At 40.4% G+C, this 27,817-nt stretch overlaps 2 protein-coding genes and 1 long non-coding RNA gene across 7 annotated transcripts in view; 1 reads left to right on the top strand and 2 right to left on the bottom strand.

Annotated features, from left to right (window-relative positions):
- PI4KA (phosphatidylinositol 4-kinase alpha) overlaps nucleotides 1-7,287 on the bottom strand; it is a 57,498-nt gene extending 50,211 nt beyond the window's left edge. For 4 of the 5 annotated variants that reach the window (XM_071763471.1, XM_071763473.1, XM_071763472.1 and 1 more), the window contains exons 1-7: nucleotides 7,055-7,287; nucleotides 4,708-4,824; nucleotides 3,396-3,489; nucleotides 2,643-2,731; nucleotides 2,065-2,137; nucleotides 1,495-1,754; nucleotides 774-840 (exon numbers count right to left, since the gene is read on the bottom strand). In XM_071763471.1, the coding sequence (XP_071619572.1) occupies nucleotides 774-840; nucleotides 1,495-1,754; nucleotides 2,065-2,137; nucleotides 2,643-2,731; nucleotides 3,396-3,489; nucleotides 4,708-4,824; nucleotides 7,055-7,264 (910 nt within the window). In that variant the 5' untranslated portion in view covers nucleotides 7,265-7,287. Of the gene's footprint in view, nucleotides 1-773; nucleotides 841-1,494; nucleotides 1,755-2,064; nucleotides 2,138-2,642; nucleotides 2,732-3,395; nucleotides 3,505-4,707; nucleotides 4,825-7,054 lie in introns of those variants that run through there. The other variant, XM_071763476.1, reaches the window with a different exon arrangement.
- A 337-nt stretch (nucleotides 7,288-7,624) lies between these two features.
- On the top strand, nucleotides 7,625-13,660 carry SNAP29 (synaptosome associated protein 29). The gene is made up of 5 exons (XM_071763478.1): nucleotides 7,625-7,998; nucleotides 9,439-9,635; nucleotides 10,389-10,474; nucleotides 11,520-11,624; nucleotides 13,268-13,660. Exons 1-5 carry the CDS (start codon nucleotides 7,780-7,782, stop codon nucleotides 13,423-13,425), a joined length of 765 nt encoding a protein of 254 aa, XP_071619579.1. The 5' UTR covers nucleotides 7,625-7,779; the 3' UTR covers nucleotides 13,426-13,660.
- Nucleotides 13,661-18,721: 5,061 nt separating this feature from the next.
- Nucleotides 18,722-19,116, bottom strand: LOC139805259 (uncharacterized). Its single transcript, XR_011729753.1, has 2 exons — nucleotides 19,003-19,116; nucleotides 18,722-18,871 (listed from the first exon to the last, which is right to left on the bottom strand). It is a non-coding gene; the product is annotated as an uncharacterized lncRNA (long non-coding RNA).
- Nucleotides 19,117-27,817: the final 8,701 nt, after the last annotated feature.

The raw sequence follows: 27,817 nt of genomic DNA, 5'->3' as shown, positions 1-27,817 counted from the left end.
AAGAGAATGACCCAGAAACAGAGAATGCCCAAATGGTTAAAAACCTCAAAGGGACAGGCAGAACCACAGACATCAAAACACCCCAGACACAGAGCTAGTCCTCCACTTGATTAATGAAAGACAATTAATTTTTTAGCCCTCCTTTCACACAGAACTCACAACTAGAGCTCTACCATAAGCCATCAGATAAGAGTTTGTGCATTAATTTATAAAATTTTTTCATGTTTTTGTCTTTTATGATAGACTAATACCCACTCTACTTCAGTGTCTCCTTTGTTATTTCTCATTCCAGCAAACTACTAGGTCTTACACAATGACCCAGATCTTGTTTTCTTCAAATGAAGCAGTAAAGATTTATATAACGTGCCAAAAAGGTCTCAAAATTCCAGGCAATAGTCCAACTATTGATTTGTCTGCTGAAGCACAATATTAATACTCCTTTCTCTAAGTTACTCAGCCTGATCTCCCAAAATATTTTTGGCCTAGTCAAATTAAGCTCTTCAGTACTAGGCACAGCCTTGTAGTAAGGAAACTGTGCCTCTTTCAGAAGTCTGCCAGAAACAACTGAGCCTGGAAACTACTGGTGTTAAGAAAAACTTCCTACTGTCTTTTATAGCCCTACATTTTTCAAAATCCTAGCAGCATATGCCAAAGAATTACTGTAAGAATTCTACAGGGCCGAAAAAGGGAGCAAAAGGATTTGCATTTTAAATTTTCTATAAACAGCAACAAAACCCACAAATCATACAGTGCTTCTTCAGAAAATAATTTACCTTCAAAGTAATGAATGACAGATCCTCCAGGAGAACTGGGAGGGGGAATTCCACGTTCAGGACTAACCTGAAACACCACACAAAAGCCATAATTTAAAAAGTATTTATGAAACATTGAAAAATCTTCCAGGGAATGGTCCATACACTTATATAAAGAAACACAGCTACTAACAAACAGGCATTACGTGTTGCCAGGCATAACAGCTAAATTCCAACCAAAAAAGGGAAGTTAAAAAAGCTAGTTCAGTGTTTTTCAGTAGCAGGAAGAGATCAGAATGACTCCTGTGCTGTGTGGAAGTCTGATAGCAGCAGTCTGTGGTTTCAAAACCAGGATCTGAATTCACTTTTCTCCTGAGACAACAAACACCCACAGCTCCTGGTAAAACCAGTGAGAGTTCACATATCCTCAGCACTGCTGAAAACTTAGCCATTAAGTGCCAGCTCCTCAGAGATATATACAAAGTTTTTTCATGAAAATAACACAAGGAATAGGATTTGCCAATTGTTTCTTATGAAGACTTCTTAGTCCAGTTGTTAGTTTAACTGCCACTGGTTGCTCTGTAGCTCAGAAACTACAAAACTATTTTGAAACTCAGTTGTGGAACCAAAATACTGATCTATGTGGCCACACAGTGTGTTGAAAGACTACAAATCCATGCTTAGTGCTCTCCTAACTCCACCAGGAACACAAGATCACCTAAGCACTACCTCCAACACAAACCTGAGAGATGCTAGATACACTGCTGGTCTTTCTCTTTAATGTTCCTTCTTGGCAAACAGTGAGTAGAGAACTGGGAAGAATGGATCTGAAATCATTGAAGGATCGGCGGCGAATTCCTTCAAGCTCTTCTGGAACTCTCAGGGAATGTGGGGTAATTTTTGGGAAAAGCTTGGAAAGGAGAGCTTCCTCTGAATTGCTGTAGCGACCAAAGGCTCGAGAAATTCCTATCAGACAGGGCACTGCATACTTGCATAAATATTCTGGAAAAGAACACATATAACAGTATATTGAGTAACCTAGAACTTCCTCTTCACTTCACTAAACTACTCCAGCCTAATGTGCTTTACAGAGACCTAATTTGTTGCAAGTACACGAAAACTCATGAAGTTATTGCAAATTAATACACTTCTGCTTCTACATTTCTCAGTCAGCAACAACCAGAATAAGTATGTCCTAACAGAAGTTGAAAGAAAAAGCTGCACACGTTTCAGGAGTGGTCTTAATAATAGGAAAATGCAAGAGAAGTCCAGAGGTCAGGAGTTATGAATACAGCAACAATTTTAATAGTACCTTTATCATGCATTTGTGGAGTCTGGCACATCCCCAACAGAAACTGCATTACTTGTAGGATTGCATCCAAAATCTAAAGCAATCAAGACAGACATAAAATTGAACCTTCTGATACAGAGACATCATTATCTTAGACTAGATCACTACCACAAATGAAACTTAGTTATTACCATAAGCAAACAAACCTGTAAACAGGATTTTTTTAATGCTATGTAACTAAAAAAGTATATGGCTCCCCTTCAGCTTAGAGCTTCTTTTATTAAGTCTGCAGTGAGCTTGTATGTGCTAGCAAAATAAAATTGCAGCAGTCCTAATTTCAGTGTCAAAATTTGAATTCTGCAGCCCCAGGCTCAGCCACTGACATCCTTTGACACCTGGAAATAACATCAGACTTCAAAGTATCTTCCAGCTATCTGAACCACTAATTAACACATGCAAAATAATGCAGCAGTACACATATTAAATCCCTTTGCAAAAAAGGAACCAGCTGTGGTGTACTCCTTTCTAGTGACATTTGTTAGTACTGCAGCATTGCAGAACTGGGTCCTACATGGACACAAAATTAATACAAACCCTACCTGCTCTCTGAGGGATGCATCCCTGTAAGCAACATCTGACAACAAAGTTACCAAGCAGAAGCTGAAGTTTTCTGCAACTGGAAGCAATCCTGCAAGGTAACAGGCAGAAAATAAGTCACTGCAGTGTTTTTAGAGAGAACTGACAGAACAAACAGTAATAAAACAAGAAGATATAAGTGATTCCCATGTCACACAGTTCTGAGACTGCAGGAAAATATAATCCTAAAAACACAATTCAGAACTTTTTGCCTCTTTAACGGGCAAAATTTCAAGATGAAATGTTAAAAAATTATAATAATTAGAAAGTTGTGTAGGTTTTCAAGAATATAAAAAAGAAATTACATTTTATATAGCCTTTGTGAAAAAAGTATTCTTTTTAAGATATACTAAGGGGTATAAAATTAAATGGATTAAATAACAACTAAGCATCAAAGCTGAAAGTAAAGCATAACAAAGCTGAGGTTCCACTCTCCTAAGTACCACACAGTCTTCTCCAATTTAGTAACATAACTTATTGAACGTAGAATTATTTGGAAAGTGCAATTTATGTCAAAGTAGTCAAGCAAGAAAGCTGGGAGCTCTTCAGCTTCCTCTTTGCTTCTAAAGAAAATCAATATTAAAGGCTGTTGAGTCAGGAGCTGAAGAACCTAGCAGGACCTATCACCTCCCCTTGTACCATCTGCTGAATAATCTCTGTTATTTCTATTTCCTGGCTGGCATTCCATGAGAAAGATGAAAAAATCCAAACATCACCTCTGCCCTTCCGTGCATTGCTTTCTTCTATCCATTGGACTTTGGGAAGACCTTTCAGAAGTCGAAGGAGGTAAGGAACCACATTATCTTTGTGCTAAAGAGAAAACCACTATGTAAAATGCAGAAGAAAATCTGAAGCATATAATCTCATTTTTAAAATATGGAAAGACTACAGCAACCACACACAGAACTCTCTCCTAGTGGTTGCTCCATTGCCAAACTGATTTCAATGCAAGCAAATAAAAATAAACCAATTCAGTGCTACAAATCTAATAATTTCATTTTAGGCAACAGCTCATGCTCTGCAGAAGTTGGAGAAAAATGTTTCAGAGCAGTAATTAACCCCAACCAACACATTACTTTAGAGCAAGGGCACTAAATAATTTTAGGACAACTAGAAATGCAATGTGCCAGTCCCAGTACCTGTGACCCCTCCCATGGCCTTATGCAAATCACTTTAAACACCTGCATAACACTTTAGCTCCCTCATCACCAAATCAAAGGACAGCTCTTTCCTTCCTCACTGAGCTGGATTAATTAATAGTAACTGCTAGCTTTGAAAACATCATCAAAAATCTAGCAAACATGAACACAGCTGTCTTATTTAAACTCAATAAAAAATCACCACAAAATGGAAGTTAATAATACACATGCAAGCTGAATCACACTGAATAGATTATAAATAGGAGGAAATTCAGGCCTGATGGAAACCCTTGAAACATGAAATCACTTGAAATGAGGTCTCATGACTGTGGATCTAGGACTCAGTATATCCCTTCCTTTCCTCTGCACAGAACAATACCCTGCCCAGAGTGCAAAGAAGAGAACCAGCTTGTCATGAATGGGCTGACAGACACAAATAAGATGTTCACACACAATGCAGCCTATGTGCAGTTTGTCTTTTTATCCTGGCTAGTGCCAGGCATGAAAAGGCCTATTACAAACCTGACATTCAGGAGTACAGCAGAACATTTAGAAATATATGGGGAAGAACACAAATGGCTTGAGCCATTATATCATCAAAATTTACAGTATTTTCAGTGTTTACTCCTGAAGAGCTTTTCTTTTCTCTCCTGAAGCTATGATGACCAAAAAACAAGACAACAGTTTGGCTGTGGCAATGCCACAAGTACTATCCCACATTAGTACTGCCCTTGTTGCCTTGTACTCTCCTGCCTCCATCTGTTATCTTTAATTTTTTAATTTATTTTTATGAAGATTAAATACAAAGTTTTCATTCATTGAACAACTAAACTTGAATTAATACAAAATCTTTCAAGTTAAAAAGAGTTAGCCAAAGCAGGAAAAATACCTGAAGGTCAGATTCAATGAGGAAGATTCCTAAAGCAATAACAGCATCCCTGCGACGTTCATCTAACTGGAAAATCCCATGGAAATCCACTGGACACATACAGAGCAACTTCTGTACCTGAAAAACAGGTGAGGGAAAGAACAGTGGAACAAGATCCAAAGTAATCCCTGGCAACAACAGCACATGCATTAAAACTGTCTTTCAAAATTCCACCAGCAGGCTTCAGGAAAGCAATGCAAATAGATCCCAGCTTCTCTGTTGTGGAGCTGAGCTTCCTGCCACATCCATGCCCTAGAGCATGCCTGGGTAGCACTAATAAATTTGCAAAGATTTTTAGAGCAGAGAAATGAGCTGACAGGCTGTGGTTTTCAGCTCTGGGTTAGAAGTGGGCAGCAGTCTTTCCATCTTCTGAAAGACAGATGGCCACATCACTCTCCTTTAGTCATCACTCCTCATGAAAGCAGCTCAGGGCTAGGAAACAGTGATAATGACAGAAACTAGAAAAGACACAAAAACCTCAAGTAGATGCCATTTTTACCACAACATGGATCAACTTCAAAGTTTTTCTTCAAGCTGTTTGTTTGTTTTCACATCTCAAGAGAATTCCTCAGGATTTTCAGAGCATCACATTTACAGAAGCTCATTCCTGCATCCCTGGTACATCAAAGCCTTCCATCCACTTATGCACTGGGTGTTTTGGATGGGCATGAAATAAACAGCAAGCACAGGTATTATATTTACTCAATTCCTGTAGACAAAAACCCAGTGAATGGAGTTTTGGTTACAGCTGCACCAATGGCTTCTTCATATACAACACTGAACTATAAATTGTTACCTAGCTGAGCATGAATTCTGCTCAAATCCTTTTAACATAACAGGTTGAGTCTCCAGAACTATTCCTGTCTCACTTACCTATCCCTTCTCTCCATACACATCTAAAGAATATCTCAAATCTCACAACTACTTTTGTTTTTCCACAGAACAGTTAAGAAAGGGAAACTGCAACAAACATATTGTAGCTTTATCAATCTCTTTGACATCAATAAATATTAACTAAAAAGGACTGTAACAAACAACACCCATGTTTGGATGACTTACCTTTGAATGTCAAGTTACTTGCTATTTAGATAACTCTCTAAACATTCCACCTTGAAATTTTTAAACCAAGAAACTATCTCCCTAAAGGAGTAAAAGAACTTAATGGATACTCCCTGAAATTTAAGATTTTGGTCCTTAAACTGCCACATCTCATAACACACAACACAAAGAGTCCACTAGCTCAACATAAAATACAGCAGAGGAAATATGAAGTTTTGGAAATAATTTCTGATGCATGTATCACAAATCAGGGTAATATCTGCAGTAACATGCATGAAGAACTTTAGTGAGATATGAACTGTTGGTATCATTTCACCCTGATTTTAGTCTTTCAAATGAAAAACATAAAAATAAGAAAACCAAAAATAAATCCCTAGATATTAGCAATTCAACACCAAGGCTTACAAAAATTATTCACAGTTGGCTGTCAGACCAATGGTAGATTTCCAAAACAAGAATTAAGACTGCAAGAACTGGGGAAGAACAAGTTTTCACCAGCACTGAGTTATCTTTTTCAACAATTTTGTCATCTTTCACTATCACACGAGGCAACTTAGGTCAATTACTTTGTGGTCAGAGAAGGCAACTCCTGAACACAAGGCTCCACCTTCCTATCCTGCACAGCACCACAGCAGTTGCTCCACGCCAGCAGCGAAGACCCACGAGAACTGTCCCGAGAAATACAGCCCTGTCTGATTCCACACTGGGCAGGGTGTTCATCCAGCGGGATTTACCCGGAGCTGAACACGCTGCGTGGGTGTAACCAGGGAGGGGGAGTCAGGCAACCGGCCCCAACCCGGCTGACCCCTACAGCACCCACAGGACCCCGCTGCACGAACCTCAAGGACGCGGAGCTGCCGAGAAACAGCACCGGGAGCTGCTCCCATCGCACACTGCCTCCCACCCGCTCCCCACGCACCTCAGAGGCGACCCGGACACCCACACCTCACGCACGGCCACGACCCGACACCCTTCCTACCCACACGGCACGAACACTCTCCACAGAAACCGTGTCGCGCCCCCCCCGCCACGGCACCCACGATGCCGGCCCTGCCGCGCAGACTCGCGTGACGTGAACACACGCAGCCCCCACCCGCACGACGGCCCCGCCACACAGAGGCGCCTCTCCCACGCGTGACAACCCCAGAGCGCCCGCAGACGCGGCCTCCGCGCACTACGGACCCTCGGCCGCCCTCACAGGCGCCCCCCCCACGCGTGACAGCCGCTCCCCGCAGGCGCAGCCCCTCACCTTCTCCAGCGGCGCCGGGTTCTGCACCGCCAGCGACCGGGCCAGCGACAACACCGTGTTGAAGTAGAAGCCGCGCGTGGTGCCCGCGTAGCTCCCCCGCCCCGCGCCCGCGGAGGGAGCCACGGCCGCCGCCGCAGCGGTGGTTGCAGCGGCCGCGGCCGCCGCCGTCGCAGCTGCAGCCGCGGCCGCCGCCACAGCCGCGGCCGCCATGTTGTGAAGGAACGGAAGGCGCCGCCCGCCCGCTAGTCAGCTCGCTCCGCCTACTCTCGCGAGTCCGCCACTTCCCGCGGGATCACGAAACACCAATCACAGCGCACAGATGGCGGCGCCCGCAGCGGCTTCACCGCCCGTCCCGTCCCGGTGCCGGTCCCGTCCCGGTGCTCGTTCCCCCCTGGCTCCCCCTTCCCAGACCCCACTTTACAAAAGGGCGCTCCCCGCAGAGCCACCGCCTCCCGCCCCGCCGCGGGGTTCCCTCCCCGGACCGTTCTCGCTCTGTGGCGCTCCGGTGTCTTCGCCCCGCCCCCGGGGTGTGGGAGCGAGGCAGTTCCGCCCGGCGCACGGTTGTGGGCGGAAGCGGAGCGGAGCGAAGCGGCCTGAGGCGGGGGTCGGCGGCAGCGGCGGAGCAGTCCCGGCCCATCAGGGGATCCGTGGCGGGAGCCGAGCGCGCCGCTCCCCTGAGGTGCACCCCGCGGGCTCTCCCTTCGCGACTCGCAGCCGGTGGCACCATGTCGGCCCTCCCGAGGAGCTACAACCCCTTCGCCGAGGAGGAAGAGGAGGAGGCGGCGGCGTGGCCGGCGAGGGGCAGCGGGGAGGCGGACGGCACCGATCGGCAGCGGTACCTGCGGCAGGAGGTGCTGCGTCGCTCCGCCGCCACCGTCGACAGCACCTCCCGCTCCCTCTCGCTCCTCTACGAGTCGGAGCGGATCGGCGTGGCCACCTCCGAGGTGCGTCGGGGCCCCGAGGGGTTGGGGGGCGAACCGAGAGCGGAGCCTTCCCCCCCCTCCCCGGGGCGGTTGGGCTGTGCCGGGTGCCGGGCCGAGGGGCTGCTCCGTGAGGGGGGTGCGGTGTGAGCCCTGCGGGGGGGTTTGTTTGCTTCTCCCCAACCAGGTCAGGGCTGCTCAGTGACCCGGGCACCGCTCACCCCCCATCCGGGTTTGTTAGGTTTGGTTTTTGGGGAAAAGTCCCCATCTGGATCCTCCCTGTCTGTATAATACCCAGGTTAAGACTCGGCTGTATTTTCATCTGCTTCTAATAATTCTTCCTCAGCTTTGTTAATGGTATTTATGTCTGTTTATCTCGAGCTAAAAAGTTTTCAGCAGTTCTCTCGGGTAAAGGAAGAGCCCGCCCTGTTATTTGTGTTGTGCTCGCTTCACCCTGATTAATCATTTCCTTCATTCTTCTGGCCGCGTTTCAGAATGTTTAAAATCAGAGACATGGCTCACAGAGGTCTTGTCCCCTGTGTCACCTGGCACTGGGCTGCTTCTTTCAGCTTTAGTTTCCTTGCCTAAATTAAGACAGGAGCTCCACAGGTGCTGGAAAGTGTTCTCGGTGGCACTTCTGCAAACTTGCAGACTCGTGATTTTTTTGTTCAGAAAAAAAACAAACGAGGAATCAAGAAGTTGAGGCTTAACATGAAGCTTGTGGTAAAACCCTGTGTATTTGCTGCTATATAGAGTGGGGGAAAAAAAAAGATACTCAACTAGAATTCCCCAAAGTTGAGAGAGAACGTGAACACAAGTTCTTTGTTTTTCATTAGTCTTAGCTCCAGGCAACTTTCCTGCTGGAAAAGGAATCCTAATCTTTAGATTACATTGGGATAGTGTTTGTGCTGCTGATTTAGAAAATAATACAATGTATATATTAAAAAATCTTTATCTTACACTGGTAGTATTAGCTCAAAGATTGTTCCTGCAGTAAGGAAAAAAATTATTTGCATTGATTTCCTTGGTCTATTTCTAAATAGTCCTTAGTCTATTTCTAAATTATCAGGAAACTCCTAGTAATGCAAAAATAACCAGAAATAGTTCTACTTGCTCTTTTCCCTGCCATAAACCTTCATATTTTCACTGTATCACTCATCTGGAACTTTTTAAGTTCCATCAAAAAGAGATACAAACCTGAAAAAAGCTGATACAGAAAACTGGATGCTGTTTGTAGTAGATCTCAGGCACCTGGCATTGCACAGTGATGAGGATTTTACAGCTGATTTTACTTGATTCAAGTGCTGTGGAGAAAGAGGAGTGAGTAGATAAAAAAGCTTGTATGCCTTAAGAATTAACTTACAAGATGAAAGAACTCTTAATTTTCTTTAGAGTATGTAATATATTTGATGTTTCAGTATCTTTTGGTTTACCAGCTTCTCTTTTTCTGTGAATATCTGTTAGGAGCTTGTACGTCAGGGAGAGGTTCTGAAGCGCACAGAGCAGATGGTGGATAAAATGGACCAGGACCTGAAGACCAGTCAGAGGCACATAAATAGCATTAAGAGTGTCTGGGGGGGCTTGGTAAACTACTTCAAAGCCAAACCTCCAGAGAGCAAGCCAGAGCAGAATGGAACCCCTGAATATTATGCTAATAGTAGGTAAGTAATATACACGTTTTACTTGGGACTTATCTCCCACAGCATCTCTGAAAAGTCACCAGAAAATCAGAATTTAAAAGATTATTTACTCTGTCAAGTGAACTCCTGAGATGGTATCTAGCTCCTGGTTTGCTTTAACTCTTCAGAAAAATGTTTTCCTTTCATTTATATTTGTAGTGGTAACAGTAACTTTGTATTTGTGAGGAATTACTTCCAACAATTACACTAAACAACACAAGTAATTCTTCAGATAATTCAGATAATTCTCTGAAGTATCATGCTTACTCAATCTTATCAGGAAATCATGATTGGTAGCATTGAAATACTTCTAGTTAAATATTGCATGTGTTTGTCTAGCTTCAGTTAAAGCTGTAGATAAATTTAAGTTCTGTGAAATTATGATGTCTTACTTTTCTCTCTTCTGCTGAGAAATCTGTGTGAAGCCTGGTAATGCTGCATGGATTGATTTCCTTCTTTCCTCCATCCTCCACTAGAGGAAAAGAAGAGGTCTCCAAGACAGAAGATAGTTTTGGTTATGATATCAAAGTTTCCATACACTGTTTTCAGCACTAAGTGGTCAGTTCTGCTTTCTCTGAAGACAAATTATAATAGATCTAAGGGAACATTTTGGGTCAGACAGAAGAAATTAGCTGCTCTTGTTTGAATTTGATAGTTGGTTTCATTTAACAGTCTCAAAATTAGGCCTGCTGTCCCATAGGAATGTTGTTTTCTTTTTATTCTCTTTATTACCAGATTAAAAGAAGCAATGATGTCTAGTAAAGAACAAGAGTCAAAATACCAGGAAAGTCATCCAAATTTAAGGAAACTAGATAATTCAGGTTTGTTACCTTTATTTTGCAATGAATGTCATCAACGTGGGGCAAACTTGCACATAGTGAATGCAGAGACCCTTCAGCCTGCCCAGCTGCTGACTGCTGAACGTCTGGAGATTTGTGTTCCAGCCTTCATGGCTTGGAATTCCAATGGGATTTTTTTTACTTGGATGGAGATTTCATTTAGCCCTTCCTGTGGGGGGTTCATGCTATATCAATGAAAGACTTTAGAAGCATCTAGTGCTTATATTTCTGCACAGATGAGCCAAGAATCATACCAGCTGCAAGCAACCTCGTCCTAATGTTTGCCAGAATGTGAACTTAGGTGTTGAGAAGTTCTCCTTTTCCACCATTTGCCATTGTTTCAGATATGTTTTCCTTTTATCCTGTTTCTTTTTTTTTGGGGGGGGTTCATGGATTTTTTTTTCTTTCCTTTTTTTTTTTCATTTTTTGGACCATAACCCTTTCTACTAAAGTCATTACTTGACTGATGAAACAAAATGTAGAGGGTTTGGTGTTGTTCCCTGTTCTCACGATGTGCTAACTGCTGTGATTATGTTTATGCAAAAAGTAACTGCTCCTTTTTAAAGTGAGGGTCAATTATTTAGCAGGGGTGCAAAAGCAGCAGGGTAAAGAAACACTTTTTGGTGACATTAATCTGCATTCCACTCGTGTAGTATTAAAGCCTGTCCAGTAGAGGGCAGAAATAACTCTCTGGTGCTTGTCTTGGGGGAACGCTGGTTGCTGGTGTAAGATACCAACCTGGCTTTGTTGTTCACTGGGTGGCTGGTTTTTTTCTGTTTTTTTTCTCTGAATTACTTCGTAGAACTACGAAAGGCAGCCCAAAAGAGGATAATTGTTACTTAGTAAGTGTTCATCTAGAGGGGTGCCTTATAGATAGTGGTGTTGGACTGCTTTTGATACCCCTGCTAACAGGTTATGTGATTACAAGGCAGCTGTGGTCAGAATAATTTTTAATAGCCCTTTTAAAACTTTAAACCGATTTTTTCCTGGCCTTTTTTTAATATCCTGACATTTATACTCTTAACAGACAATGATTTTGGCAAAGCAGATTTAGTTTCTTCAGTGCAAGGGGATTCCTACCCAAAGAACCAACACCTGCGAGCTTATCACCAGAAAATTGATAACAACTTAGGTGAGTGTTTGATTTTAATGCAATTTTAGGAAGGGGGTTGATGCAATACAATTTTCATTTTTGGTTCTTAAGCCAGAGAGGATTTCCAAGTAATATATTGCCCACAAACTCTTTTGTTTGTTTGAAATGTGAAATTTAATAGTTAAAAAACCAACAAGAACAATTGCTTGTATTCTGCATTTCAAAACTATCTACATGGCAGAATCAAAACTTGGATTAAAACATCCATTATTTGAATGGTGGAATTCTGTGTCTGTGGGTCAGCTCTTTGCTGATATTAATAACAAATCAGAGCTAGGAGTGTGTTTCACAGCTAGAATCAAAGTGGTGTGGATACCTGGAATAATATAAATCTATAAATCTACTGTGGAAACTAATATGCTGCTGGTGTTAATACTTCAATTCTGCTGCAATGTGTCTGCTTTGGAAACAGTTTTTGAACTGCCCCTGAGCAAAGAGACCAGGGGAAAAAAAAACCCTGCACCAAAAGCATGAGTCTTCTTAGATCATATATTCACAATAAAAAAAAACATTTGTCACATGCATATGCTAGAAAATCTCATTTGAATGACAAAATGGTGCTGAAGTATCCCACAACTCTGTCAGGGTATGAAAATGTTTCTTTGAGTCACTCTGTAAGCTGACTGGAGTATCACTGGGACAAGCAGCCTTATCTCCACCCATTCTGAAAAATCTTACTAAGCAGGTACTAGTGGTAGTATTAAGGAAACACTGCTGCAGATTTTCACCCAGGTTGGACCAGTTTGGATACTTGCCACCTCTTTTTCTAAGGTTTGCCACATACATTTAAACTTGGGTACTGTACATTAGTTTGGACCCAAAGAATTTAAAACTTAGTGCAGCTTCTGAAATAAACATGTTTTGCAGAAAATAGAAGAACTGTAAGGCACTAAATTATTTGTTAATTTGCTGCATTTATTTTATTACTTCCCCAATCCATTCAGCTGAGTTTCTCTTCCTCTGTTCTGTAGCAAATACAACCAAGTGCCTCCTAGCTTACGTGTCACTGTTTAGCTGCCCTAGAAAGAAGACACTGGAAAGAAATCAGAAAAGAAAGGACTAAAGAGAAATAGTCAAGCATAAGAGTTAGTAGAAGTACAGTTGTTTTATTTCCAACCATGAATAACTTTCTAGCTACAGAAGCATTTATACCAACCAATTACACAGTAAAATAATTTCCTTGTAGCCAAATTACAAAATCTGGAAATGGGATTTTTCCATCTGTTGAAGAACTGGCTGCTAAAATCTTCAGCATACTTATGATATCTCGACATGAAGTTTAAGCAGTTGAGAGAGGGAGCTTATTGTGTATACTGAGCTGAGAAAAGATGTACATAATTTTCTGTAAAAGGTTTGGTTTTTAAAAGCAAAAAACTGTATCACAGGACGTGTCATTTTATAAAGCTCCAGTTTGGCTTTAAGCATTTGTAATTTGGAATGAAAAGAGTTATTTCTGGTAGTAGTGTGGCAGAAGTCTTACAATATTGGTGTGTCCACTGCTGAAGAACACCCAGACTTGAGCAGCTGTAACATTTTCTAACCCAGGGTTTTGGAGAGGGAGGAATCCTGATAGTGTCCATTTAAACAAAGTGCTTTGTACTTCTTCCTCTCTTTGCTGGCAGATGAGATGTCTTCTGGGTTGAGTCGTCTGAAGAACCTTGCTCTTGGTCTGCAGACAGAAATAGAGGAGCAGGATGACGTCCTGGATCGGCTCACAAAGAAAGTAGAGATACTGGATGTCAATATTAAAAGCACTGATAAAAAAGTCCGACAACTTTAAAAGGTTTTTAGGATTTTTTTTTTTTGTCCAGAGTCAGTTCTTTCCAGATATCTCAACCAATCTCTTAAAACAGTATCTGTTTCTCTTTTTTTCTGATCCACTATTGATTTTTTTGGTCATTAAAATAGCATAACCCGAAGTGCAGCGTAATACCTTACATTTTTTCTTAATGTATGTGGGAAAAGTGCATGTTGAGTAAAATCTCTCAGCACTTGGTAAATGTTTTTTTGCTGGACACCCTTCTCAGTTTTATAATTGTGTGTTGTGTGTGGAGGAATTTGCAGTCCACGAAGCTTCAGTGTCCTTGGCCTGGGAGTGGTGATGAGAAAAGTAACTGCATTTTCCTTCTGGTTTTGGGGAGGGGGCAGGGGGAACAGAATGTGCTGCTTTGTTCTGTACAAATGTTGCTAATTCTGTTTACCTACAGCTATTTTAAATTCTAAAAAAAAAAATATGCTGATTTCCAGCTGTAAAAATAATTCAAAGTGACTGTTCACTGGCATGCTAGAGCTTAAGGAACGAAATGTTCTGTGGAAGTTGTAAAATATGAGTGTCATGCAGTGGTGATAAGATCCTGTGTGTGTTCCCTTTTCTAAGATGACTTTGGCCAAATGGTGGATCCATGAACTGTGTTTTTTATGTTTGGGTCACTAAATGCTATCACCTTTATGGTGTTTTCAGTAAAGATCTCTAAGGATATCATATGGTCTGCAGGAAACATTGACAGTGACCTGAAAAGTTTTGAGTGGTGAAATGGGAACTTAAATGTGTTTGTTCCTCAAGATTCTTTTGTAGAAATTGTCAACATTTGCTTTTTTTTGTCTTACGTTTTCCTTGAGCTTATTGAGTTAGGTGGTTATTTGAAAAATAGTTTCCATTCTAGAAATGGAGAATTGGTCTGATATTGCACAAAGAGATCATAGGAGGTTGTTCTTCAATATAACATTTATTTCAAATACAAGTAGGGATTGATCAGTGCTGTGTTTTGCCAGGTAATGTGACTTTTTAAGGAATGTGGCTATAGTTCACATACTTCTGCACTGGCCTAGCAGGTACAAGAAGTTCCTGCAAATGAAGAAAAGCTCAAAAATGTTTTTGAGTCTTCCAGAAACAAGCTGGGCCTTCCAATTTCTTGTGTTTTTGAAAATCTCACTGCAGAACAAAATAATTACAATTCTGCTCCAGCAGACAAGGCATGACAATGAGAACTTGCTGTTAGTCTTGAACACAAGATGTTCCTTCTGCTTGGAGAGGCCAGGAGACCTGTGTCAGTATTGAAACACTCACAAATGACAGAGTGGCTGAGGGGTTTTTTAGCAGGTCCCACAATTTTTTATGAGTTAAAGGAGCATCCTGGTGTTTAGAATCATCAAATTTTTATCCTTCACGAACATCACATTCATACCTTCCCCCTTTCTTTCAGAAGGCTGAAAAGATTTGTATTTCTTATCCCAATTTTGTTTAACAGAAACTCATTCATCTTAGAAAGGATATATAAATTGTCCAGAACAGAACACAAAAAATTTCACAGTAATTAACACTTTTTAGTGTGAAATCTGTCTTCACCAGTGTGCAGCTATTTCACATCTTTTTCCAAATGTTTTGCTAGCCAGGATGTACACTGCAACCTTCTCCACTAAGTTTATGGCTAATGAAGGAAAAATGTAGCTGTATAATTCAGTTGTGTTGTGTGTTAATAAGAAGTAGACTTGAATTCAAGCAAAAATGTTTCATTTAAGAGTGAAGTGTGTTGCCTTTCTGATGTAAGCTATTCCATTTTTTTAGTCTATTTCCCAAAATGAACTCAATTTTTTGTTCAACTGTTTTGTTGTATTAGCCTTATGAAATATTTTCTGAATCATGGATATCTGATGCCTCTAAATACAAAGGCAGGGAAAGGGAATTTAAAAAAAAATTTTAAATCCCTATTTCTGCCTTGAGAACCTTGTGATCCAAGCAGATGAGAAAACCAGGATCCCAGCCATGTGGAAGTTACAGAGGTCTAACTTCTCATGGCTTCTAATAATCCCATTCTCTGGCTTAGTAATGTATGTCTTTGTTTGCTTAGTTTGCTTTTCTGCTCTATTTATTATTTTTGTTTTGTTTTTTAATGGCCTTGTTTTAAAGGATTATTTCCCACACTGGATTTCTTTTGTGGGGAAAAAAAGATTGTGCATGGGTATAAATGAATTTCTGCTACAAACTGGAATTCCCTTTCAGCTTTGGTGCAGATACTTTGTACTGATAAAGAACTTAAGTCTAACTGACACAGAGACAACACCATTTTGTAATAGTGATTATTTGGTTTTGCTCATTAGAGTAACTTCCATCCTTTAGAAAGATGGAAAGAGGAAATGTTTTTGCCTTTCCAGGAAATGTAATTTTGCATGTGTTCTGAAGGACTTACTTCAGTAGTTTTTCTTATTTTCAAGGTTTTATTTCTTCCTGGATACTGTTGAAAAACTTACCTTGTGCACGGTATAGGGCTCTCAGAAGAAATTGAATTTACTCTGAAGTGCTAACTTAAGTTAAATGATTTTGCCTAAATACTCACATTGGCATGGAAATTGATGTCCCTACAGTAAAATAGCTCTGGTTAACTTTATTCTTATTGGCTTGAGTAGAATTTAATATTAATGTCAAAAAAAGATAGAAAAAAAAATTTAAGTCTTTATAAAAGGTGATTTTTCTTGCTTCTCAGAATGTTTACTAATAAGTTTTGAAGATGTTTTAAACACCAGGAAATAGAAATGGTGAAATAGAGAGTACTTTCCACCACTTTGCCTTCTGAACAAACAGATTTTTGTGGGCATTTTTACAAGTGCAACATCAGATGGAGGATGTGTGTGACTGTGCACTTTGACATATATAGGACTTACTTTTCAAAATCACAGGTAGTGATTTTTGTGTCTGTGGCTTTTTTGAATAGTACCTTAATTCTGTGCCACCCAGGTATAACACTTTTTATACAATTCAAATTGGACTATCTTTCTCTTTTGTTTAAATGCTAAACTGGACTGTAATTCAGCAATTTAGGAGACTAAATGCAATGAATGTTGAATGGTAAGAAATGGTCAATAAAGGTGCTTATTGTTAATGGAGACTTTTTCCATTTATTTCTCAAAATTCTTTCATTACAACTTAGTTGACACTTTCCCATAATAAAATGTTAAAATGCTGGACATAAGTTTTGCCAGAATGGAAGGAAGTTTGCAGCTGGTGAAGTTTTTCTGAGAATAAAAATAAGGTATTATTATTTGGCTCAACTAGATTCTTTTAGATCCTGAAAGAGGACTTCAAACTGGCATTTATTTTTGCAAAACTTTAGCCTGTGATGTTGAAATAATTAAAGCTGGTGCTTGAAAAATAGTCTTGCCACAGTGCTTGGTGTTATCAGGGGTATCAAACTGGATGTATGAACAAGGTGGGTGGAACAGGAGAAAGGTGGAGGAAAAAAAAAAAAGTGCCATCTTGAAAATAAACCAAACAGGTCCTGTGTGGTCCCAAGTTTGATGACAGCAGAGAACTTCAGGATGCCCTGACCTTCACTTAGGTTCTTACCTGTATGTGAAGAGAGGAACTTGGCTTTTGAAAATGTTTTGTAGTAGAGTTTAAATTTTTTTACAGAAAATAGTTTTTTACAGAAAATAGTTTTTTACAGAAAATAGTTTTTTACAGAAAATAGTTTTTTACAGAAAATAGTTTTTTACAGGAAATAGTTTTTTACAGGAAATAGTTTTTTACAGGAAATAGTTTTTTACAGGAAATAGTTTTTTACAGGAAATAGTTTTTTACAGGAAATAGTTTTTTACAGGAAATAGTTTTTTACAGGAAATAGTTTTTTACAGGAAATAGTTTTTTACAGGAAATAGTTTTTTACAGGAAATAGTTTTTTACAGGAAATAGTTTTTTACAGGAAATAGTTTTTTACAGAAAATAGTTTTTTACAGAAAATAGTTTTTTACAGAAAATAGTTTTTTACAGAAAATAGTTTTTTACAGAAAATAGTTTTTTACAGAAAATAGTTTTTTACAGAAAATAGTTTTTTACAGAAAATAGTTTTTTACAGAAAATAGTTTTTTACAGAAAATAGTTTTTTACAGAAAATAGTTTTTTACAGAAAATAGTTTTTTACAGAAAAAATATTTTACAGAGATACAGAAGTGTTAATACAAAAGTTCTGCAAAGGGAAAGTCTGTGCTAGAGAGAGACTGGCAGGATTTTTACAATTCAGATAACTTCATTTTGCTGCCTTTGCACTAAGAGTCCTTCAGCAAATGGGAACTGTGAGAGCTCCTCCATCTCTGCACTTTACTGTCACTTACAGCAAAATAAAAATAATGCAAAGAGCACAGTGGAAGATGAGTTGAATGCATTGGGCCAGAACTGGAGGCTTGGTTAAGGCTCCCTGGGAGGGAGGTTCTGTTCCCCCAGAATGAACAGACTGCCAAATTGGGAAGGTGCCTGGCTGCCAGGGAGGGTTTGCTATAAACAGGGACTTTGGAGCCCTGCCTCAGCTATAAAAAGTCCAGATGGGTTGTGACTTTGGTGGTGGTGAGGCAGAACCTTCTAGAAGATGGGCTTCCAGCTCTAGTTGTGTCTGGTTATTAAACCTTCATGCAGAAAAAAGTTGATAGTTTGGAATGTGTGTGCCAGATACTGACAGCCCAAGAGATGGGGAGATGCTGCCCCCAAAAGTTTGTAATTTAAAACCAGGCATGTTAGAGCTGCTGGGGAAAATGATACATTTGGTTTTACTTAACAAAATGTTTTACTGACATTAGGTATTCTGTAAAACAGGTAAGGTTTAGGGTCTTGATTTCTGATTTTTAGGGCCTCCCTATATTCAATCAAGTTATTAATGACTTTGCTTTGTCTTGCTGAATATTTCTTATGTCTTCATTTCTTCCTTGTCTTCCATGCCTTAAATTCACCTACCTTTCATCCCATGGGAAAGAAAGAGCTAATGGAAGAGTTTTTCTCCATTATGGTCTCATCAGTGTAATAATTTTGCCAGTCCTAATTGAGTTCAAATCATGTTGGTACTAAAGTCTGATTTGCTTGCCCTAAGATTTGAGTTCCAGATTTCTCTTAGAATTTCTGTGCAGCCCCAGTGTGTGTTTGCATATAATGTTTGTTTGCTAGATGGTGTTTACCTGCATGTTTGGGTGCCTTTCATGCAGGAATTCTCTGGTGTGAAGCAACTGAAAAGGGTGGTGATGCAGTCTGCTCTTGGCTGCCAGTAAGTTTCTCAGCAATGTCAGAACTAAGTTACTGCATTCCAATGCTCATAAGGTCAGGTCTTGATAGTCTTAACTTTATTGCCCTATTTTCACCATTGCTTTCTGTCTGGATTGGCCAATCTGTTTACATCTCTGCCCCACTGGTCCTCTGGGATGATGATGACAAGATGTTCCTTCCATCTCTGAGTGAAGTCTAGGCAGTCCTGCACATGGAAAAAAAAAAAAAAAAAAAAAATAAAAAGCCATGTGAGGGAGGGGCAGCATCAGCCTGTATTGTTCTTCCTGGACTACTGCATGCAGGATGACCAGGACTGAATGTCTGAGTACTTGTTACCTGTAATTTGACTTTTGTGGAAAAGCCAAGAACTCTGGTGCAAGACTGAGACAAGTCCAGGTTCAAGGTTCTGCAGCCTTTTGCCCTGAAAGTATTCAGGCTGGCAACAGCACTGCAGAGAAGAGTTGCAAGTCACTTTCATCTGCCTCGTACATTGTTGTGCTACAGGCTTTTGACATTTCTAGCACTTATTTGTATTCCCAAAGCTGCAGTAATACACTACAGACAGGAGCTAGAAGCACTTGTGGGTGTGACAAGTGGGTCCTCAGGTCCCCAGCCTTTTTGGTTCTGACCACATGTTCTGGGAATGGCAACACGAGCACTCAGTGACAATGCAGCAGCCTTTGTTAGGGACAGCCTGCTGGCTGCCACCCCCACTTTTCCTCCAAGTGCTCCCTGGTTAGGTGTGACTGAGCCAGAGAGAACATCTCAATTAGGACAGGCTGTATCATGATGTGGAGAGAAGGATGTTCTCTCCCAAATGACAGTAGCAATAACTCAGCATTCATTTAGCAAGATCTAATGAACTAAAACTGATTTGCAACATTAAGCAAAATGCAGGTGAGAACAGTAGTTTGTCAGGGTCCTGTTATCAATCCACCAACCTTGTTAAACCAAAACTTTATCATGCTGCAAACTGGCATTTGTGGCACAGCAGAAGTAGCCTTGTTCTCAAAAGACATAAAAATGGCCTTCTAGTTAGAAAAGTACATTAGCAGCTCTGCTTTGTCCCTCTCCTAATCAGGTGGCAGTCTTGCCAGTTGAGAAAAAATATTACAGGGAACCTTTGTGTTCAATTACAGAAGAAAATATTGAATGAGATTCCTCTGCTTTTTGGGCACACACTTTTTAATTCTCACTTGCATCAATCAGGGGAATGTTGCTCTGTACCTGTGCTGTTCACAGAATTCCACATAAGTTGTACCCTAATTCCTCACTCTCATCTTTCATCACTACTGACTTTGAATCCTTAGTTGTATCCCTCAGCAATTTAATGTGCTGTCCAAACAATGCACTTATTATTGAAATTTGTGTGATTTAATAATTTCCTGGCATAATGATTCTGAAACGTGGGGGGAAAAATGGAGAAGGATTTTTCCATCTCCAGGTGGAAACCTGAATCCTTGCTCTTGACCCTTTTAAATGGCTTCTTGTTGAGCTGCATTTCAACTGCTTGTCCTGCACAGTGTCTGAGAGGGAACAGTGCAGTCAGACTCTCATCCTGGCAGCTGAAGGGGAGGAGGAAGCTTCATTCTTAGGATTCTGATGCACCCAGCTGCTCTAGCATTTTGAACTTTGAATTTCTGGAGCTGTTTTCCTTTCTGCAATCTCCATAAGCTAAATAAACACTTTTTTTTTCAATTGCCTGCTTTACTAATCAGTGTTTGAAATGCAATATTGAGGCCCTACTCCCCACTCAAGCTAAGATGCCCTGTGCTGGGTTTACAGTGGCAGCCTGCCAGCAGCCTGAGGGCTTCACCTGTGCCTCAGTGAGGTGAGAGGAACAGCACAACCAATGCTGCTCCTCCCTGCTCCCTGCTCCTCCCCATGGGAGACAGCAGCACATCTCTGGTTTCCATGTATCTCTGGACACCAGTGGCAATGACAGAGCAGTGGAGTTTGGGTGCATTAGAAGGCAAGAAGCTAGAGCCTTAATTCAAGAATGTACTTAAGAAACAGGCACGTATTTATGTTGAGCATCATACTAAAACTAGTAAGCTTCCTTACATCTTTGTAATTAGGCACATGTGGATGTACTGAGAAGTCTGGCTGTGTTAATGATCTGCTTGGCTCTCCAGGTAATGTCTCTGCCTCCCCAGGTGTCTCAAGGGTCAAGGTTATGAAGATAATTCCTGTAAGAACAATTTTCATTTGGTATTTGAGGGAATCCTTAATTCTGGCTTACCCTTCCTTGGAGTAGTGATAAATAAGGAATTAGATAACATTTGAGATACTTGTTAAGCCTCTACAACCTTATTACATACCTGCCTGTAAGTAATTAAAATGAACAGTCTTAAGAAAATTAATAGAAGGAATAATCTCATGTTCTGTTGTTTAATTGTTCAGTCGTCTGTAGGCCATGTAGTAAAACAAAATGTTTTGTTTTGAGTCTCATCAACTGCTCTGCTGTTTTAGTACCTCTCTCTAGTACGGAGTGACTGGAAGATTGCCAATTAAATGGAAATCTGCCTGTGAACAGTCAGGAGGGATAATATCTAAATCTGGTGGAAAGAGGCAATTAAAGACAGTGTAGAGATATAATGGAAAATAGACAATATTGAGCCTCGTCAGAAATATCAACATAAATAGCAGCTACTGTACAATGTCTCTGAAGTGAACTTTGTTGCTTTAAATAACTGCATCCTACAGAAAACAGATGGATCCTGAAGTCTGTGAGCAGACTTCCAGAAAACAGTTTTGTCTTCAGGAACGTGCCTGTGTTGATGTTCAGCATATCCTCCTGGCACAAGGGGACAAAAGGCTCCTTCTCCCTGCTGTTGTATTTACAAAATACAGAGAGGAGCTGGAAAGTTGGATTACATGCAAGTCAAATATAGCTGAAAATAATACTGCATGTAACTATGGATGGAGATGAACAGAGAGGAAGTGATATCTGAGATAAGGAGTATAATAAATGCTGCCTTGTTGCTTCACAACCCAACAGCTGAGGAGGTGACACTCCAGTGAGACAAATTAGGAAGCTCTGACTAACCAGCAGAACCATGTTGATAGCCAACCAGAACCTTGGTATCTCCAACAAATCCAATGGCATAATTTTTTGTCAAGAGTGGGGGGACTGGGAAGGGACAGACCATTCCAAAATGTTTAACTTGATGTTACAAACGAGGACAGGTTCAGGTTGTGTTTGTTGTGGTTTACTCCTATAGTCTATATTTGACCACCCTTGTTTTGGAAAAATTGATCAAAAAGCTCAACACAGTTTCCTGTACTCTACCAGACATTTATGCAGCCATTTGTTCACTCACTTTGTGAATGAGTAGGATCAGTAACAGCCCAGACACAGCAAACCAAGCTCCTGTTTGCAGACACAAACTTGGCAATCTGCATGAACTGAACACAGTTCTTGCATCAGGCAATACCTCATGTGCAGTCTCAGCCACATTCTGAGCCAGAAGAGAAACACAGATATTTAAGGATCTTTGGGAAGGCCTGTGGAAGGAGATATTTCCTAACACTAGATTTGTTTCTTTCAGTTCTTTAGTTTTCCTCTTCCATCATAAGCAAAGAAACAAAAGAAAAGCTGCTTATTATTAACAGTTACACTTCAGTTTTCATGAAATGGATAGAAACACAGAAAGAGGATACACTTTGATATGCTCTGGTTACAGACCCTTACTCAATCCATAATTTTAAACTGGATGACTCTGGTAGAGGAGGAGGAGGAAATAACTTGTGGAGAGCTAGGATGGAAAACTGACACTGTCACTAGAAATCATCCCTTTGCTTCCTGTATGCAGCAATGCACGGTGCAGAAAGAGGAAGGCAACTAAAAGCTGCTACATGACTATTACCTCCACATTCTTTTTGAAATTAGTACTTCACAGATAACATTTTTCCATGAGGAGGACCAAAATCTGCAAAGAAATGTGACCACAGAATGCTAAGTAAATGGTTTAACTAGCACTTTGTATGCACCCCTTTTCATTTTTGAGTTTGCTAAAGACATTATATGTATCTGGAAAATCACACTTTTCCAAAAACTGATGTCACATTTTATGTTTCAGGGCACCTCTGAGGCCTTTAGAAAAGGAGAAAGCACCAAATACTCTTTATATTCAGGAATTCCTTTCTAAAAAGATCTAAAATGGTTAACCATACTCAAAAAAGATAGGATTTTAAATTCCCTCTGGTGCTTGTTAAGGCTGCCTCTGCACATCAGGTTTTCTGCCTTTGTTTAAGGCAGGAATCTTTTGTTCCTGCCTCATACAAGTAGTATCAGTTGCACTGAAAGCACTGGCATGAAGGGCCACAGCTGTCTTAATCTTGTGCTATCTAAATTCATTCTAGTGACAGGGTAGCAGAAGTGTTATTATTGCTCTGCTAGCACCCTGGTAGGAATTTTTTTAGAAGGTAATTTAGACATTTCTATGACTGAGAAATGTAAGTCCATGCTCACCTACATTTTACTCTGGCTCAGCTGTCTCGTTCATTATTGTCTCAAAAATCTAAGAGGCAGCAAACATGTATTGTTGTTGAATCTGTCTGGGAAACACCTTTGGGTTATGTCTGTGTCTTGCAATGTCTATCAGAGACTGAAGTTCCAGAAAAGCCAGTCTGTTACCTTCAGGTTGTACATGTCATTAAGAACCATGAAAGGCAGAGAACATCCATTAAAACCTGTTGCACAAACAATTCAAGACAGGGAAAAGTCAAGGGTGAGTAAGAAAATTAGAATGACTTTTATCTTCAGCTTCCTGAAATCCTACAAGCTGGCAGAAAAAACAAAACAAAACAAAGCAAAAAGAACAAACAGGGCCTTTGTGTTAAATAAAATAGCATTACATGGTCTAACAAAAACCTGTTTTTGAAGGGGAGAACATAGTTCATGAAATACTGGTGTTTTCAGCAGGGGATTTTTGAACCTATCTTTAAAGTTACTGGCAACAAAGGTAAAGATTCATACAAAAGAAAAAATTCAGGCATAAAGAAAAGGAACAAAAATACTTAATGAATGCAGCTAATTCAAGAAGATGCAGACCTTGGTCAAAGATCTTTTTTCCATTGTTTGGGTTGGCTGCTTCTTAGATTTGCCAATAAGGGCTGAACTCACACTTCAGCCATTCCTCCTAAATAGAAGTCTCTCTCCAATCTCTGTCTGCCTGTTTTTAATGAAACTTGCAGCAAATAACTATGTTTGATCTTACTCCTCTCCATCATATATGGCTGAATTTGGCCAATGGACTCAAAACTTTCTCTACTGGGGAAAAGGAGACAGGCAAGCACAGGGAAAATGTAAATCATAAAAGACCCTCTGGGGATGAGGGGAATTAGTAGCTTATGAATTTTGGGGAGTGCTTCTTCCCAGGATTAATAGAAAGGGAAAATATATTTTAAATACTCTATAGAAAATTAAGAGTCAGTTTACCATCTGCATGGTTTACTACTATACTCTACAATGTAACAGGGTTCCTGCTTTTCTTGGCTTCATTCTACTTCCTGGGTAATATAATAACATCAAGAAAATGAACACTGAGATTTCCCTGTCAAGGATCTGTTTCAAAGGCAAGAGCTAAAAGGCCCAAACAGTCAATATATTCAGCATTTCCCAAATCACCCTATTAATCTGCAATTAGAAAACATTGGCTCATTCAGTCTTGCTATAGGACAGAGGCAGTAATAACCACAAGACCCCTTCAGGTCCTTTCCAGCCTTTTATTCTCATATCCTATATATGCACACTTACTTGTTATGATCCTAAGTATTATTTAACCATTCAGACCCCTTAGATTGTCCTTGCTTTGTTTTTAAGTGTAGCTTGTTTAGTGTCATTCTGCAACTAATGAAATTAGCAATTGATGCACACCTGATTTATTTTAGCTACCTCATTTCTTTCCACTAGTTGTATTTTCAAAGGGCACGTTCACCCTCTACCCACTTGATGGATGAGCTGCCAGAGAAAACACTCTGGAGGAATTCAGCTTCTAAAAAGGTTGACGTAGCAAGCAGCCCTGACCCATCTGTCATGGTTTTGAAGACAGATGTGGACTCCCATGCCCTTTATTTGGCTCTGCATCACTGGCCAGCAGACCTCTGTTTTCACAAGGCTGGAGGAGCTGCAATTTCAGCTAATAAACTGCTTCACAAGTAACTCAGCATTGAGTGGCAAACCCTGGAGAACACAAGTGTCCAAAGAAGAGGCAAACGACTGCACAAACACACAGAGCATGAGTGTCAGCACAGTGACAAAGACACAGAAATGGCTTCTTTACATGGAAATGCTTCTGGGAGGAAAGACAGGCATATTGTTTGCAAGTTACAAGTAAATTATGTATCATCACAGCATTAGCTCTGTGCGGAATATAAGACCTCCAGCCCACACTGTAACTGTTTCTAGACACTTCTGTTCTGTTTGACATTAAATGCCATCAGAATCTATCATCTCCAGCAGAGCTTTCCATGTGCAGGGACTACAGGATGGGGCTTCACAAACCAAACTAAATTCATGAAGTCACCTTTCTCAAGAACATGTCAGGAGTTAAATCTGCCATAACAGGGGATTTCCTTTAAATGCTAAGTGTGCATGACATTCTCCTGCCAGAGAATGAACTAGAGTGAATTTAAACATTGAATTGTTCTGCGTTCAACAATTCCAACAGAATCTTCACATTGAAAATAATTTGTTCAAAAATATTATATTTACAGTTTTTACCAGTCTGCTCTCCAGAGCTTGCACAATGACTTACAAAAAAACCACAGAGGAAACTCATCCAGAGCCTCAAAGTGCTTGAATCCAGAGTTATGCGTTCATTAAGAAGAACAGATGGGAAAAGGAGAACTAAATTCCAGGGGAAAAGAACATTCTTTGAATGGAATTTTGCACTAAAATGGAGAACGACTGCAGGACATGTACAGGAAGTCAGTTTTGGATGGGAAACGATGACAGGAATCAGTTCTTGACTCAGCAGTGAGGAGCTTGTTGGAAGGAGAGAGAAGAAATAGATGGGAGGAAAGGGGAGGGCTCCACCGTCTCCAGGAGACAAGCTGGAAAGAAGTCCAAGGAGTGAGGGTGTGGTTTGAAAAACAAGGAGTGCAATTTCAAACTGGATCCTAAAGCAAGCAGGGCAGTTAGTGAGAGCCTTGAGATGCATCAAAAATGTCCATTTTCTCTGTGACAGAGCAGATCAGAACTCGGGGAGCTGTAATGCTCTTCCTTTGCTGCACTACAGCATCTTTGTGCTGTCTAATGCAGCCTTCACAAGGTTTGCTTTTATCTGTTAGGCAAAACATTGGCCTTCAAACAGTGGCAGTCAGCATACAGCCAGGAGCAGATGCAGATCAACCATTCAGTGCTGTGCCAGTTTGTAGTGGCCACAGGGACAGGCAAGTCCAGCCCACAGACCTGCTGTCACTTGGAGGTTTCCTTGTTCACACTCCTGCTGTCACCAAGTGGGTGATGTGTCATACAGACCAGAATATGTGCTGGTGTATTTTTATTTTTTATTAAAACAGTGAAGTGGCCAAACATCTGCAAATTGAACGCTTTTGCAGTTAAACAGTGATTGGAACTGACGTTGCTGAACAAGAGTCTCAGAGGAACACTTAAAAGAAATGCACATTGCTTTTCCACTGAGACCTCCTTGGCTGGTTCTCTGTGAAGATGACCAGGAACATGCACAATACATACAACATTTTTCCATGTAAATAACAGCCCCTCCAAGGCAAAAATGCAGCTTGTCTCAGAGCTGGAAAAGAGCATCAGGCTGCCATCCATAGGAGGAGCCAGAAAACCAAACATCTGGAAGAGAGCAACCTCTGAAAGCAAAGAGAAACATCTAGCAAGAATTTTTCCATTTCTGCTGTTAAAGGACTGCTAGGGATTGCACTCCTCTCAGCTGCTAAGTGCTGTGGCTCTGCCTTTTATAAAGAAGCAGGAGAGTAGCAGTTAGGTAATCAGAAGGGTACTAGCACAGCAAATAATTGGAGACTTGAGACCCTTTACACTTCCTTCTAATAATCTATAGTGTAGGAGAAATACCTTAAATAAGGCCAGTAGTGCCTTTCCATTGAGAGATCCAAAACTAAATATAGAAAATAGGGTTAAAAGACTCAGTTAAATCATCCACAGCTGACTGTACAGAGGACAGTTTCTTTAACTATGGAAGCTCAGCTAGTTGCAAAGTGGAGAAAAGATGGCAAAATATCTTTCCCAATTTTTTTGTGTAAAATTTCAAACACCCTCAGCCAGCTCTCCAGAGCTGATCATGACTGCAAAGAACTTAACCCTTGCTAGGAAAAGCCAGGTGTTAAAAAGAGCAGATATTTAAGTACAGAATGGCATAAGAAGGGACAACTGAGAAAGACATCACCAGACAAAAGTGTGGCAAAGCACTTTTACATAAAGTGAGGTGCTTTTTTAACTACAGAAATTATGGGATGTTGTAATTAGGATTTGGCCAGCTGGGAGTGGGCATGAAGCATTATATTATTAAAACTGGATTGAGGAAATATAACAGACCTTTGATATTAATTATACTTTAAAAGAGCCTTGATTTCCTAAGCCAACAATCTCTGTAGTTCATGTCAGCAATTCAGTGCCAGGCTACAGAGAGTAATTGCATACATTACACAGTGATTTTTGTGCATTTGTAATTCTTGCTAATAAAAATATTTGCCAAAGACAAATCTGTTCTTTCCTTTGTCACAATTTTCTTTTAAATAAAAATTAATTTAAAATATATACCCTATTACTATGCACATTGCTTAAGATGTCTTGATCTGTGAAGTAAACAATGAAGCCTATGGCTTGGGTTTTTTAAACAGAGCTAGTTAGCTATACATTAGAAAGCAAAAGCTAACAATTGGAGTTCTGGGTATAAATAATTAGCATCCATAAAGTGATTGTGAAGGAGGGCAGTCAACAGAGGCAGCCACAGAATGAATGTGTTATATAAAAATGGGCTGGTGTCAGATCACATCCTGATGTCCCACTGGTGGTCTTGTATCTGCAGCACTGCTCTCTTGCCCTCACTTGGAAACTGATACAGCTCACTCACCATAAGTAAACTGCTACTAAGAAATGTATGGAGTAAATGCTACTCAAACCCCTTTTGAAACCATACACAGAAAGTCTGTC

The sequence above is a fragment of the Heliangelus exortis genome, chromosome 19 (genome assembly GCF_036169615.1).
Source record: "Heliangelus exortis chromosome 19, bHelExo1.hap1, whole genome shotgun sequence".
Lineage (NCBI taxonomy): Eukaryota > Metazoa > Chordata > Aves > Apodiformes > Trochilidae > Heliangelus > Heliangelus exortis.
The sequence above is the reverse complement of the archived record's forward strand: the minus strand, read 5'-3'. Positions and strand labels throughout refer to the sequence as shown.

Coding starts and splice junctions, on each gene's coding strand:
- SNAP29 (XM_071763478.1), top strand. CDS start 7,780: ATGTCGGCCCTCCCGAGGAGCTACAACCCCTTCGCCGAGGAGGAAGAG. Junction 9,636..10,388: donor GAATATTATGCTAATAGTAG/GTAAGTAATATA, acceptor CTTTATTACCAG/ATTAAAAGAAGCAATGATGT. Junction 10,475..11,519: donor AAGGAAACTAGATAATTCAG/GTTTGTTACCTT, acceptor TACTCTTAACAG/ACAATGATTTTGGCAAAGCA.